This window comes from Anguilla rostrata, chromosome 19 (genome assembly GCF_018555375.3).
Source record: "Anguilla rostrata isolate EN2019 chromosome 19, ASM1855537v3, whole genome shotgun sequence".
NCBI lineage: Eukaryota > Metazoa > Chordata > Actinopteri > Anguilliformes > Anguillidae > Anguilla > Anguilla rostrata.
This window is the reverse complement of record NC_057951.1, coordinates 476,217-491,628: the sequence shown is the minus strand read 5'-3', so window position 1 is coordinate 491,628 and position 15,412 is coordinate 476,217. Positions and strand designations below refer to the sequence as shown.

At 41.8% G+C, this 15,412-nt stretch overlaps 2 protein-coding genes across 19 annotated transcripts in view; both read left to right on the top strand.

The window, feature by feature from the left end:
* Positions 1-3,988: 3,988 nt before the first annotated feature.
* Positions 3,989-15,412, top strand: part of LOC135245714 (NACHT, LRR and PYD domains-containing protein 3-like) — a 126,879-nt gene continuing 115,455 nt past the window's right edge. For 11 of the 12 annotated variants that reach the window (XM_064318986.1, XM_064318989.1, XM_064318990.1 and 8 more), the window contains exon 1: positions 3,989-4,102. In XM_064318986.1, coding sequence (XP_064175056.1) covers positions 4,038-4,102 — 65 coding nt within the window. In that variant the 5' untranslated portion in view covers positions 3,989-4,037. Of the gene's footprint in view, positions 4,103-4,354; positions 4,425-15,412 lie in introns of all 12 variants that reach the window. The other variant, XM_064318988.1, reaches the window with a different exon arrangement.
* The window catches only part of LOC135245717 (NLR family CARD domain-containing protein 3-like), a 36,066-nt gene continuing 29,171 nt past the window's right edge, over positions 8,518-15,412 (top strand). For 6 of the 7 annotated variants that reach the window (XM_064319004.1, XM_064319006.1, XM_064319003.1 and 3 more), the window contains exon 1: positions 8,518-10,147. In XM_064319004.1, coding sequence (XP_064175074.1) covers positions 8,661-10,147 — 1,487 coding nt within the window. In that variant the 5' untranslated portion in view covers positions 8,518-8,660. The remainder of the gene's footprint in view (positions 10,148-15,412) is intronic. The other variant, XM_064319001.1, reaches the window with a different exon arrangement.

Below are 15,412 nucleotides of genomic sequence, written 5' to 3'. Positions count from 1 at the left end.
CAAAGACATGCAGGTTAAGCTAATTGGAGACACTAAATTGCTTGAATGTATGAGTGTGTAAGTGCATGGTGTGTGCCCTGTGATGGACTGGTGATCTGTTCGGGGTTTTCCTCCCTCTTGCAAGCATGCTGGGAGAGGCTCCAACCCCCGCAACCATGTCAAGGAATATGATGTAGGATGTATTTAAGAATGCATATACTGAAAAGAAAAAATATGGTGGGGATCTTTAAGGGTTATGGGGCTACTTTACCTGGTCCGGGGGCCCCTTTGTTAAGAAAGCAGCATGTGAACTCTACCCAAGTCCCCAGGACAATTTACCCCTAAACCTGACTACCTCTGCCTGAAACTGAAACTAGTGGATCTTTCAGCAAGACAAGCCCCCAAAATTCACGTTACAATCCACAAAAAAAAAGGTTAATGATACAGAAGCATCATTGTGCAATGGTACAACAGTCAAAAGGACTGGGAAACTCCCTGAAAACCTGTGAATCAATTAAAACAGCACAGCCCATAAGCACGGATCAACAAAGACATCAGGATCGGGAAAGACTGTGGGTGGAGGAAGAGTCTAAGACCCCTCCAATGTGTTCTCTGGTCTTATAAGGCGTTATTAAAAGACTCAGTGCCATTACCCCTGAAAGGGGGAGGGGTGCACACAGTACCAAATACGGGGGTGCCAATAATTGGGGCGCACAATTTTTGTATAATTGTTGTATCATCTGAGAAATGTGTCATTTGGGTAGTTTCCATTATATCATTAAATATATTCGTATGTTGGACAAAAAAAATATACCTCAGCACTGGTAATCTTTATATTAAAGGTTTTAGTAATTATCATGGGTGCAGAATATTTTGGAGGAATTTTATTGCTGTACAAGTTTATGGCTCAGTTAATTTCCAGATTTGTCCCTGTCTGTTCCCATGAGATTTGATGTGTGTGTCTGTGTGTATTATGTCTGTGGTTTTCGTGTTCTTCTTGTGTGTTTTGGTCTGAATTTGGGGCAGAACCCATGAATCATTGGTGTGTTCAGGTGTCCTGAGACAGGGGGGCTGTTTCTAAAATGAGTTCCTCAGGGGCCGAGACTGAAAGATGGAACCGGCCCTGCAGAAGAGTAAAAATGCATGAATCAGAGAGTTAATGTGCTGTGAGTTTGAGCTGCAGTAAGAGAATGAGTTTAAAATGGAAACTCTGTCTCCATGTGCTGTGAGTTAGAGCTGCAGTAAGAAGATGAAGTTTAACTGGAAGCTCTGTCTCCATTGTGTGAGTTAGAGCTGCAGTAAGAAATGAGTTGTCTGGAAGCTCTGTCTCCATGTGTTGATTTGATTTTCAGTAAGATTTATGATTTTAACTTTGGAAACTCTGTCTCCATGTTTTTTCCGGGTCAAGTAGATAGGGCTGGGTCCCTTTCACCCCCTGTCTGTCTCAGAAAGTTCAATGTCATCCAATCAACTTCAGAGGAGAGTTCCCAGGTGATCAAGGTAATGAACCCCGTTGTATTTAATTTGACCTGCAGAAGAGGATGAGTTTAACGGAAGCTCTGTCCATGTGCTGTGAGTTAGAACTGCAGTAAGAGGGTGAGTTTAACTGGAAATTTTCTCCTGTGCTGTGAGTTTCAGAGCTGCAGTAAGGATAGTTTTTGGACTCTGTCTCCATGTGCTGTGATTAAACTTAAAAAGAGCAGGGTTGGGACGGTCATGAAAAACCTGGAAAAAAAATTAATTTAAAATGCAAATTTCCGGCCTGGAAAAGTTATGTAAAATAATATTTTTGAAAATTGGAAATATAGCTAAAATTGCATCAAATATAATTACTAATTAATCCAATCATAAAAATAGTATGTTTGTAATAAAACCTAAATTGCCACGTAACCTTGCGGTATTTGGTGGTGTGAGAAAGGGTTTAAATTCGGTCCGGCCAGTCTTTACGGGCAGCCTCTTTGATGTAGCAGTTATTTAAACGTGGCCCCCACTGTGCCGACAATATGCCAGGGGAAATGCAGCTTCAGTAATATTCAGGGGGGAAATTAACTTTTTTACTTGGTAGCACTGGTGCTCCCAACTTCAAAAACCTAGGCAACACCACCGAAATGTAAGGAGCACCAACAATATATGCAACTGATTTTTATTAATAAAAAACGACAATATAACAGTACGCTTACAGTAACAGTTAAACTATCACGCATAAAATGTGTCGACTCTTCAAGGAATTGCGTGTTATGCATTCAAACGACAAAGCGCTTCTCGTTACATTAATACGCTAGTAAATCACGCCAGTAAACTGCATCGGAGAAATTAGCTGTTCCAACGGTCGATACACACAACGCTTCAACTTTTCAGCTTTCGATAACCATAATAAATTGAACATAAACTTTTGTCTTCAGGTAACATTAGTTAACGCTTTAGCTCTCTGTGTCGCGTGACAGTGGAGTGCAGCGAAAGGAGTGATTGAAGGCTAATATTAACCAATTTAAAATCAGAATTAAAGGTAAGAATGTCAAGCTCACGATTGGTTAGAAGGGTCACCGTCAGCTCACAAGGCACATACTGAGTGTACTAACTAGTGAATGTACAGAAAAAGAGACGTTCGATGGAAAAAAAAAAAAAAAAAGAGGTCACCAGAACAATTATTTGCACTGCACAAATGCTCCCAATTATATTTCGAGGTCGCACAGATAAAATTTCGGGAGCATATGCGACCAAAATGGTCGCAATTTCAAGCCTGTTTGAGACATTGACAAAAATGTTAAACTATTCGAATTAAAATATGAGAGAATGTAACTAAGTGTGTCTGTCTGGTGTTTATTTGTTTTAGAGAGGCACCATATGTTTCAGATGCAGACCTAATTTTACTTAGTGGTATTTATTTATTTATTGACCTTTCAGCATTGTTACTGGTTCATAAAGACAGTTGTCATTAAAAACACAGAATTATTTTGCTGTTGCAATAAAACATCAATACTAAGTAGACAAAAATTTTAAATATTGCAATTATCTAAGCTGAGATCTAATCTCGTATCCCAAATTTAATTTAAAATCCGCTGTCATTTAGGAGTCTGCACATATAGGGGATTGGTGATCTCCTGTATCTCTCAGTTCGACATCTTGGGATGGCCAGTTGGTTTGAATTCCTTGTCTGACGACCTGTGAGCTCTTCCCTGAGAGGGGTAGCCAGTCACTGAAGTTGGACTTTAGCAGCTTTCTGGCAAAGCCAAAACACAGTTGAGTGCGTCTCTCTGATACAATGCACAATCCAAGAGTGCAGAGAGCCTCTGGGTACCCTGAGTACCTCTGGCCAAGTATGATTTTACAAGCCCATTTCTGCGTGCTTTCCAGCCTTTTAGCCTGGTCTGTAGTCAGGGAACTGTGCCAGACGGGGACTGCATACTCCAGCACCGGGCGTACGTAGCCTGTGTAGATGGAAACCAGTTCTGGGTCTCGGACACCAAATTTCTTCAGGCGACGCAGAGCAAAAAGCTTCCTGTTCGCCTAGGTCAGCATGTGGTCCACCTGACTGTCCCAGTGCAAATTACTCTGGATGGTGACCCCCAGGACCTTGACAGTGTCACAGACTTCCAGGATGTTTTGGTCATGGAGAGAGTCGGCAGGGTGGGTGGATGCCTCATGTGGGTGACATGTAAAACTTTACATTTCTTTGGGTTGAGTTTCATTTTGTGCTCCTCTACCCAGATATCAAGACCATTCAGGGTCTGTTGGAGGGTACAGGGTAGTTGGAGCTGTTACACTAAATAATTTTAATTAAAATAATTTTAAATCGTCCCGCTGAGATAAAGTCATTTGTTTTGGTCATGGTAATTCAGTTAAAGGTTGTGGAGAAGTCATGGAAAAGTCATTTAAAATCATTGGTTAAAAAGCGTATGAACCCTGTAAGAGGATGATTTTAAGTAGAAGCTCTGTCTCCATGTGCTGTGAGTTAGAGTTGCAGTAAGAGGATGCGTTTAACTGGAAGCTCTGTCTCCATGTTTGTTCACAGGGTCAAGATAGATTGGGCTGGGTCCCCTGCACCCAGCCTTTTGTCTATGAAGAGTGACCATTCAATGCGTTATCCAATTAACTTCAGAGGAGAGTTCACAGGTGATCAAAGGTAATGAACCACGTTCGTATTGAATTAGACCTGCAGTAAGAGGATGAGTTCATCTTGAAGATCTGTCTCCATGTGCTGTGAGTTAGAGCTGCAGTAAGACGATGAGCTTAACTGGAAGTTCTGCCTCCATGTGCTGTGAGTTAGAACTGCAGTAAGAGGATGAGTTTAACTGGATGCTCTGTTTCCACGTGCTGTGAGTTAGAGCTGCAGTAAACGAGTTTAACTAAGTTGTGTCTCATGATTTATTCCCAGGATTCACTACTCACTGGAGTTAAGTAATTCAGATGAGATGAGTTCAGAGATACTGTTTTCCACAAAACAGGTATGATATATTCTTTTCCTTTTTCAATTTTTGTAGTTAATATGATTTTCAGACGATCAGATTGAATATCTAATCAGGTTTATTAACATTGTAGAGTCCTCTGGCTCTCTTTGGCTCACAGATAGACCGGATTCCTTTTCAGGATCCATAAACGATGGCAGTGGATGACTCCAAACAGAATGTTTTAAAGTTCAAAGGCTTTTTTTGTCGCATGCACATGTAGTGAAATGCTGGTGCGACAAACTCCTTGTAGACTGTGCAACATAACGCTTCAATAATAATTATATACAGAGAAAATGAATAAATAAATAAAAAATAATAATAATACTATTAATATAAAATAATATAAGAAATGAATACAAATTAAAAGAGAGAAGAATATAAAGAGCAGTTATTTAAAAAATATGAGCAATACAAATAAGTTAAAAAAGTAAGTCCTAATATAAGTCCTAAAATAAGTCATAGGAAGCGGTAGTCATTCAGGCAGGCTGGGGAAGCGTTCTTGGGTACAGGGACAATGGTGGACCTCTTGAAGCATGTGGGGACCACGGACTGGGCCAGGGAGAGGCTGATTATGGTGGTGAACACAGGAGCCAGGAGATCAGCGCAGGTCTTGAGGACTTGTCCGGAGATTCCGTCTGGCCCTGCTGCTTTCCTGGTGTCCACCCGTTTCAAGGCTCCCCTCACATAGTGCTCTGACAGGACAAGTGAGCTTGCAGCTCCAGGGGGGGAACTCGTGTTATACACGCTAACTGTGCTAGCCGCCGGGCTAATGTTAGCATTGTTAACCTTGAAACGTGCATAAAAAGAGTTCAGCTCCACTCTGTCCTTGTAGCGATGCTTCGCATCCTTGATTGTTCGCCTCAGCCTATAGGACACCGCCTTGTACTCCGTCATGTCCCCAGACACCAGTCCCGCATTATAGGCAGTGGTGCGTGCGTTCAGAGCAACGCGGATGGATCTGTCACCCCACGGTTTCTGGTTAGGAAAACACTTAACTTTCACCGTAGGGATAACTTTGTCCACCACCGTTGTAATGAAGCTGGTCACCACTTCCGTAAACACGTTGACGTCATCAGAGGTGGACCGGGACCTGTCCCAGTCGACGTCGTCCAGCGCGTCCTGTAGAGTGGCCTCTGATTGGGCGGTCCACCGCTTGACCTCTCGCGACACCACCTCTTCCCGTACCATCCGTTGTTTGTATTCTGTTATCAGGAAGATGGCGGCATGGTCTGATTTTCCAAATGATGGTAGAGAGGTAGCCTTGTAGCCCTCCTTGAACGGTGAATAGCAGTGATCAAGTATCTTGTCCTTTCGGGTAGGACATTTGATGTGTTGGTAAAAGTTTGGCATAAGGTTTGCCTTGTTGAAGTCCCCTGCCACGATGAGGGCAGCGTCTGGATGCTTGGTCTGTAGTCCGCTTAGCACATCATGTAACACCGACAAAGCCTCGTCGTGTCCGCTTGTGGGGGAATGTAAACGGCCTTAGTGATCATTGCGGAAACTCCCGGGGCAGGTAGAATGGACACTCAGCACTCAGTTTGTATAGTTAAAAAATGTATTGCACTGAGAAACTTAATTCAACTCAACAACTAAATTATTCCAAAGACATTTGTGATTAATCACAAGTAGTGTCCCTAAAAAACATAAATCAGGAGCAAAAGCTGCATTTCGAATATAGGCTTTGGACCTGCTGCATGTTTGTTCTAAAGTATCTTTTCCTGTTCTGGCCTTCCTGCAAGAGAAAACATGAGACATTGCAGGCATTTAGCAGTCACTCTTATTCAGAGCGACTTATACAACTTTTTACACAGCATTTACATTGCTTCCTTTTATACAGCTGGATATGAACTGAAGCAATGCAGGTTAAGTACCTTGCTCAAGGGTACTGTAGGCTCTCGGAACTACACCAAGGAGGGAAATAGTTCGGAGTGAAGGTTTCTGCGGAATGTCTTCCTCTGTTGCTTTTGGAAAAAGGTTATTTTTTAAGCAGCCTGTGAATACTGTATCTATGTTCTACTATCCCCGCTGATCTTACTCGCTTTATCTGACTCCAAATTAAAAGTTATGTTCCAAATTAGAATTTAGGCTTGATTTAGAATGGAACTCAGTTCTACACCGAGGATCAACGCAGTTTCACCCGGTACGCACCGCGGATGCACCCATAACGACAATTTAACTAGCTGTTTGCAGACGATGCAGCGGTTGTGAGATTTCCCTCATGGGGAGTATAACCTAATTAGGGTTCAGGGACTCCGAAAGGGCCAATATTGGTCATCCCAGGATCAACTTGGTTCTGCTGACGGTCCCGCCTTAACTGAAAACTTGGTGATCAAACCAGTCCAACGGGCAGTTCCCTAGTCATAATTGGGGGAAACCGACTTAGAGGACTGTTACAAGAACGAAACATTGACCAAGACCACACAAATCAAGTCATTAACAATTTAATGTCAGGTAGGTTATACACTTAAAATAGTCAATTGTAGTTACAGAATTTAGAAAGTAGTCAAACAATAAAAGTACAAAGTATCAAATATAAATATGATCATACCTGACAGCAGTCTACACACAGAAAGAGTCTTGTGTGGGAAGTCTGATTGCAGCTTCCCAGAGGGCCCTGTTCCTCTCCTATAAGAACCCAGCGCAGGCGGGTTGATGACGCCACAAAAGGCTCATCAAGTAAATTTATGATTTTAAGGGGGAAGATAGGAATTTGGTTCCTTCCTGAGGGTCAGACAGATGGATTTACTAGGAGGAGTGTCACAAAAATACAGTTTACTCCAAAGTTATTAAAAATAGATTTTCTATAGGTTTTCTGGTTTTCAAACCTAAACCAGAGCATCACTCGCGCAGAGACCACAAAAACCATACCAAATATGAATATTTGTTCTTGTGTTTGTCATGAAAACTCTGAAAAACATCTATTACATGAAGCAACTGCCAAAGCTCAATGTCTTTCCACAGTGTATCAAGATTGCATAGTGTAGTGTAGCAATGTGTTCAACCCAAATCTGGAATTATTTCCTAACAAAAAGTGTGCTTGAGTAAATCTCTCTCCTCATGAAGGTAGAGAGACAAGTTACCCAGTGACACCAGGTGAGGGCACTGTGGCTGTCCCTAAACTGTCCTGAGCAATTTGCCTCATTTCTTTCATGTTATTCTACTAAACACAATCTGAAACCTCCAGGACGTTGGGGTAATTTCAGAATTGCTTTCCCGTAGAAAAGAGGTGTCAACTGTTAACTGTTGCAAAACCAGATTCCAAGGTTTTACGGGCCACTCTGTCCCGACAGCATCAGACTTTGCACCTGGCGAATTGCTTTACGACAGTCAGAGGCAATTCCACTCTATGCATGTTCCCGTGGGCCTTACAGTACAACAGCAGTGTCCTACCTGGGATTCACACCTCTGACAAGATGTTTAAATTAAAATATAGCATCCATCTGTGATTATGGGGCAAGCAAATGCACATGAGATTAAATGTCCTTGAAAGAGATTCAAATGGAGTTTTTGTCCAGGATTAATGAGCACTGAGCATAAAAATTATAAGATGATTAAATTACTACATGACCCATGAAGACCATATTTACCACATCATATTATGAAAAATTAAGAAATTTGATGTGATAAAGGAATTGAATCATTTTTCATTGTTTGATATGTTTTCATTTTGTGTGTAGAGCACACTGTGAGAAGTGTGTAATTAGAGGTGTGTAAACCATTGTGAAAATTGACTGCATATGTATTTTTTATTATCTGTTCTGTTATTTTAAACATTGTTTCTCATGTTTCCTTTCCTCAGATACATCCATAGAAAGAGCCCAGCAGGCATTGAAAACTGCTCTGAAGAAGAAGTTTGAATGCATATTTGAAGGTTTAGCAAAGCAGGGCAACCCAACCCTCCTCAATGAGATCTATACAGAGCTCTACATCACAGAGGGGGGAAGTGGGGGGGTCAATGATGAACATGAGATCAGACAGATTGAGACAGCATCCAAGAGACACACCACACAAGAGACTGCAATCCTCTGCAATGACATCTTTAAGCCTTTACCTGGACAAGAGAAACCCATCAGAACTGTGCTTACAAAGGGCATCGCTGGCATTGGGAAAACCGTCTCTGTGCAAAAGTTCATTCTGGACTGGGCAGAAGGAAAAGCCAATCAGGACATTGATTTCATCTTCACTCTTCCTTTCCGAGATCTGAATCTGAAAAAGGAGAGAGAATTCAGTCTGATGCAACTTCTGCAGCACTACTTTCCACAACTGAAAGAGATCAAGAGTATTGAAGGCGATAAAGTGAAAATTGTATTTATCTTTGATGGTCTGGATGAGTGTCGACTTCCTCTAGATTTCCAATGCAATAAGATCTGCTGTGATATAACAGAGTCATCATCAGTGGATGTGCTGCTGACCAACCTCATTCTGGGGAATCTGCTTCCCTCTGCTCTCCTCTGGATCACCTCCCGACCAGCAGCAGCCAATCAGGTCCCTCCTGAGTGCGTCCACCAGGTGACAGAGGTACGAGGGTTCAATGACCCAGAGAAGGAGGAATACTTTAGGAAGAGAATCAGAGATAAGAAAAAGGCTAGCAGAATTATCTCACACGTAAAGTCATCCAGGAGTCTGCACATCATGTGTCACATACCAGTCTTCTGCTGGATTTCTGCCACTGTGCTGGAGACAATGTTGGGTAAAGTAGGCAATAGAAAAATGCCCAAAACTCTGACTGAAATGTACACACACTTTCTGCTCATTCAGACTAATGTGAAGAATGAGAAGTATCATGGCACCGATGTGACAAACCCAGAAATCTCAGAGTCAGATACAGAAATCCTCCTTAAACTGGGGCAGCTGGCTTTTCTACAGCTGGAAAGGGGCAATCTGATATTCTATGAAGAGGACCTGAGAGAGAGTGGCATTGATGTCAGTGAAGCTTCAGTGTACTCTGGGGTGTGCACAGAAATCTTTAAAGAGGAGTGTGGATTGGATCAGGAGAAGGTCTACTGCTTTGTGCATCTGAGCATTCAGGAGTATCTGGCTGCCTTGTTTGTGTTTCATTCATGTGTGAATGAGAACAGAAATGTACTCAGAGCAGAAGAGTCAACACCTTGCAGAGTGCAGCTGTCTGAGTTACACAGGACTGCAGTGGATCAGGCCTTAGCGAGTAAGAATGGACACCTGGACCTTTTCCTCAGATTCCTTCTAGGCCTCTCTCTGGACTCCATTCAGACTCTCTTAGGAACACTGCTGATGCAAACAGGAAGCAGATCACCTGTACCAGACCCTCAGACAGGAAGCAGATCACCAGTGCCAGAGCCTCAGACACAGACAGGAGGCAGATCATCTGTACCAGACCCACAGACAGGAAGCAGATCACCAGTGCCAGACTCACAGACCGAGAGCAGTTCAAAGAGCATTAGGAAAACAGTCTGGTACATTAGGAAGAAAATCAAAGAAGACTCTTCAGCAGAAAGGACCATCAATCTGCTCCACTGTCTGAATGAACTGGATAAAAACACTCTAGTGGAGCAAATGAAGAAGTTCCAGAGATCAGGAAAACTCCCTAATGAAAAGCTGCAACCACACCAATGTTCAGCCCTGGCCTTTATGTTACTGATGTCAGAGGAGATCCTAGATGAGTTTGACTTGAAGACCTGCAACACATCAGCAGCAGGTTTTCAGAGACTGCTACCAGTACTCAGGAACTGCAGGAAGGCCATGTGAGTATTATGTAATTATTAAAGTAGATAATGACAGCATGTTTTTATAAACACTTCATAGTTAAAGTGAACATAGAATACAATAGAATTGTCAGGCAAGTGAGAATTATGATTTTTGAGTCAAGCTATTTTAACAGATTGTGCCCTCATTTAATGAATACAGAAGTAGCATCAAATGTAAAAACTCACTTGTGGCAAGATGAGTGCCACCCCTCTGAACTTCCAACACACAGAAACATGGGAAACCACAAGTTCGTTCCGCACTTACGTGCTTTTTTTAATTTCAGCCGATCTGGCTTTTCCTATATTTACAGCCGACACGGTTTTTCTTTCCGTTATCCTTTTTATATAATGAACATACGTTGTTTGCGTAAAAACCGATGTAGGTTCTCTCTCCGTCGGCAGCTTCCTTCTTTAAGGCTCCCGGTCTCCGCTTTTAAAACCCCAGGCTCACTGTTGAACAATCAGAGGCAATCAGCGCAATCAACAATTAGCAATTATCGGTGCGGATTACCTCCACCTGACAGCTGTGACGTTGGATCCGAGAACTGCTCCTGTCACTCTCTCTCTGCAGCCAACGCCAAACCACTCCCACCCTACCACATCACTTATCCAACATGTAAAATGTATTTTATTAGATTTAATTTACATATTATCATTAAAGATACCAGTTATTAAAATCATGAATTCCTTGTTTGGCAAACCAAACTAGTGATGGATCAATAATGGTCCAAACATACAGCTTGCAGATTTAAATGAAGAGAGGGTATAGTATGTTACAGTATTAAGATGAACATATTCCCCATCAAATAATAAAATACAAGCTGCACTTCCTTTACACAAAATTAGACAGACATGGAAAATAAATAATATAATTGTGAAAAAAATGAATGAAAGGTACTGCAGAACCACAGCTTGTCTGTCCCGCTGTGACCCAGGATGGTAAAATAAGCAGCTAAAGAATCAAGACCAGAGATCCAAGACTGTGATCAAAAAAGACCAAGGCACAGCTGAGAAGCAAGGCAAATGGCACAAGATCAAAGGCTCACTTTTGCTTTACAGGCCAACACTTTATTTCAATTTATTTTATTTGTATAGCGCTTTTAACAAAGGAGCTTTGTCACAAAGCAGCTTTACAGAGAACCGGCCCCCAAAGAGTAAGCCTAGGGCAACAGTGGCAAGGAAAAACTCCCTGACTGATAACAGGAAGAAACCTTGAGCAGAACCGGACTCAGAGGGGGAACCCATCTGCCGCGGGCAGGCACCGGTTTGTTATGGAAAATCAACAGTGGCAGGAGGCGGGGGTGCCCAGCTGGTCTAGCTGGTCTAGGGCTGGAGCTCTGGGCCAGGGGGGGTGCTCAGCAAACTTGGGCTAGAGCTCCGGGCAGGTGCCCAGAACTGAGGAAGATGAGAAAAAAAAATATTGTTTGGGGATTCAAATGGTAGATTAGCAAGCAGAGCAGAAGAAACAGAGGTGCCCACGTGTGATAAGGAAAACCCCGGCAGAATAAGGCTATGGCAGCATAGCTAAGGGAAATGGAGGCAGGGGCCAACGCAGCCATGAGGGCAGGCTTGAGACAGTCATCACCAGACCATGACCGGTTCACCTTAACACAGCACTACCAATGATGATCCAGTGACAGCACTAACCGCTCAGTCTACCAGAGACTCTATAGCTATGCCCGCCACCCACTCCTGCCCCTCAAATATGAGAGACTAAAAATATATGTTTTGAGCCTAGCTTTAAATAAGGTGATAGTGTCTGCACCCCAAACATGGGCTGGCAACTTGTTCCACAGGAGGGGAGCACGATAGGAGAAGGCTCTACCACCTATGTTACTTTTAGATATTCTAAGAATAACAAGGAGGCCTGCACCCTGCGAACAGGGCGTTCGTGAGGGAATATAAGGAAGAAGTAAATCATTTAAGTACAAAGGGGCAAGCCCATGTAAGGCTTTAAAGGTAAGAAGTAGTATCTTATAGTCTATTCGGAATTTAATTGGCAACCAGTGAAGCGATGCTAACTCTGGGCTGATGTGCTTGAATCTCCTTGTTCTAGTGAGAATACGAGCTGCTGCATTTTGAATTAGCTGGAGCCCTTTCAGAGAGGAATTTGCACATCCAGACAAAAGAGCATTGCAGTAGTCTAATCTTGAAGTAACAAAAGCATGAACTAGCTTTTCTGCATCATGTAAGGACAGTATTTTCTGAATTTTTGAGATGTTTCTCAAGTGATTGTCGTGTCTAGGAAACGACAGAGTTCCACGCCAATCGCCAATCTGTAGAAAACAATTTCAGGAGGGAAAAGACACAACAGCAGCAAGCTCTTCAGAAAGTTTAGACTTTATTGCACAGGTGCACAAAGCCGGATCAATTCAGGGGAATTGAACCTCGATTGTCAGTTTTGCATACATTTTATACACAATTTGTGCCCACAACCCCCCTTTAACACATTTCTAAAAATATCAGCCATCTGGTCTTTTCTGGCACAGTAAGGAGTTTCACTTTCCTGTTCGTGGGTCAACTTGACCTTTTTGGCATAAAGATGATTTTCGGTCCTTATGATGTTCTTAATGTATCAGTAATTATTCTTATCATAGTGGACAGGTGCCCCAAAACTGATTTTTAGTTCTATTGATGTCTTTAATTAGTCTATTGATGTTCTTAATTAATCTTCATCAGTGGACAGGTACCCCAATTTTCCCTTACTTTGTACTTTCCCACTTACGCATACACCACGTCATTGCTGTCTGTATTTTTCCATTTACACATACAAGTTCATAGAGTTTTAGCCTCCTGTACCTTTTTTACTTTATTCAGGTTACACATGGGTCACTGTAAAGTATTAGTTTTCTAGCATATCTATTTGGCACTAATTTTCTGCTGAGTAAGTATGGTTTTTTTAAGCCTTCTGCGTTTGCCTTTTTTCTACAGTGGATACTGTGGTTTCTTGCGTTTCCATAAGCTTTGCTGCAACTACTGATATAGAGTTATTGGATTACATGTTGATTATATTAGTATATAGTTATACATGTGATATATGAGTGTATATAATTTTTATCATGAAGCATTGAGAGTTTGGAGGAAACAGTCTGATCAACATTGACAGGAATACCCTTTAACAAAAAAACTTTAACATGTGACTTCATCACAATCATGGGGAGTCTCAAAATTCTCCTACATGATAAAAAGCAACCCTGAGCTAAGAGAGTGCCTGTCCAAGGAGGCCTGCAAGATTTTCAAGTCTATCCAGAGGGATGAGGTGATCAACTGTGTCAAATACCACACTTAAGTCTAAAAGCACAGGTACAGAGATGCAGCCATGGTCGGAAGCGAGGAGTAGGTCATTGAGTACTTTGACCAGGGCTGTTTCAGTGCTGTGAGAGGGTCTAAAACCAGACTGGAAAAACTTCCAATATATGATTGGAGTGCAAAAATGAACCAAGTTGTTTTGAAATGGCCTTTTCTAGTATTTTAGAAAGAAAGGGAGGTTCGAGATAAGCCTGTAGTTAGACAGGTCATTCACATCCAAGTTTGGCTTCTTAAGAAGGGGTTTGATGGCTGCAAGTTTAAGAGTCTGTAGTATGTGTCCAGACGCTAAAGACACATTGACAATATGTAACATTGGTGTTCCAATCACTGGTAATAGCTCCTTGAAAAGCTTCATAGGGATAGGGTCTAGAAGACAAGTAGAAGATTTTGAGGAATTAACTATGGCATTAAACTCCATGAGATCTATTGGAGCAAAAGAGTTCAGATAGGCCGCCCGTCTTTCTGAAGATTCTTCTGAAGATTCTGCATCCATGCGTTGAGCGGATGGAAGGGCAGACCCTATATGAGGGGTGGTAGGAGAACTTTGAATCTTGCCCCTGATTTTTTATAATTTTGTCATCAAAGAAATTCATGAAGTCATTGCTACTAAATGATATTGAGGCACATGGATCAACTTGATTCTTGGTCAGTCTGGCAACAGTGTTAAACAGGTGCCTAGGATTGTTTCTATTTTCATCTATTAAAGTAGAGAAGTATGAGGAACGTGCTGTGGAGAGGGCATGTTTATAAGTTAGTACACTGTCTTTCCAGTGCTGGAGTTATACCTGCAATTTAGTAGAACGCCATTTGCGCTCAAGTTGGCGTGAAGCTTGTTTGAGAGCAGGAGTATGGTCATTGTACCAGGGTGCTAATTTCTTATAGCGGACTTTCCTCTTCTTAAGAGGTGCGATAGTATCCAGGGTTCTGGAAAGTACGTAATTTATGTTGTCTGTCAGCTGATCAATTGAGCTAATGCTTGCATTTTTGTATGCGTTTGGGTGGGAGCCAAGAAAATCCCCACAGTGCACAAATGAGCCTGGGAGCTCATTAATAAAAGCATTTGCAGTCCTGGAGGAAAGCTTACAGATAAGGTAGAATGAAGGATCTGGTGACACATGACAGACTTGTGAAAGTTGGAAAGTAATTAAATAATGGTCTGATGGCACAGGGTTTTTAGGCATAACTGTTATATTTGCTATTTCTGTATCATAAGTTAAGACCAGATCAAGAGTATGGTTATGAGAATGTGTGGACTGATGTATATGTTGATTGAAGCCAATAGATTCTGTGATAGACAAGAGTGCTGATCTGAGAGGATCACCTTCACTATCCATGTGAATATTGAAGTCCCCTACAATTACTACTTTATCTGAATTAACAACCAGGCTGGAAAGGAAATCAGCGAACTCAAGTAAAAAGCCACTGTATGGCCCTGGTGGCCTGTATACAATTTAAAGGATAAAACTTACTGCTTTTTTGTCTGGATGTGCAAAACTGAGAACAAGCACTTCAAAAAAGTTACAAAATAGCAAAAAGATTAGAATGATATAGCCTACAGCAGCAACACCACCGCCACGACCCGTCAGACGGGGAACGTGAGTATAGCTGTAGCCAGGAGGGGTGGATTCATTTAAGGCAATATACAGTTTAAGCCAAGTTTCAGTTACACATAAGATTTCAACTTGGTGATCAGTAATTAATTCATTTACAAGAGTTGCCTTAGGGGCCAGTGATCTGATATTAATTCATCCAATTTTTAGCTGAGTTTTTAGCTGAGTTTGGTCAGCCGCATTATTAGTAGAATAACAAGGTCTGATTTTTTGCAGATTAGCCATACAAACACCCCTATGGTCTTTATTGAACTAACATTTGTCCTTAACTTTGACTTGGACAAGTAAACACAAGTGTTACACTTATTCTTATCTAACTCAGTTTGGTGAAGTAGTTGGAACT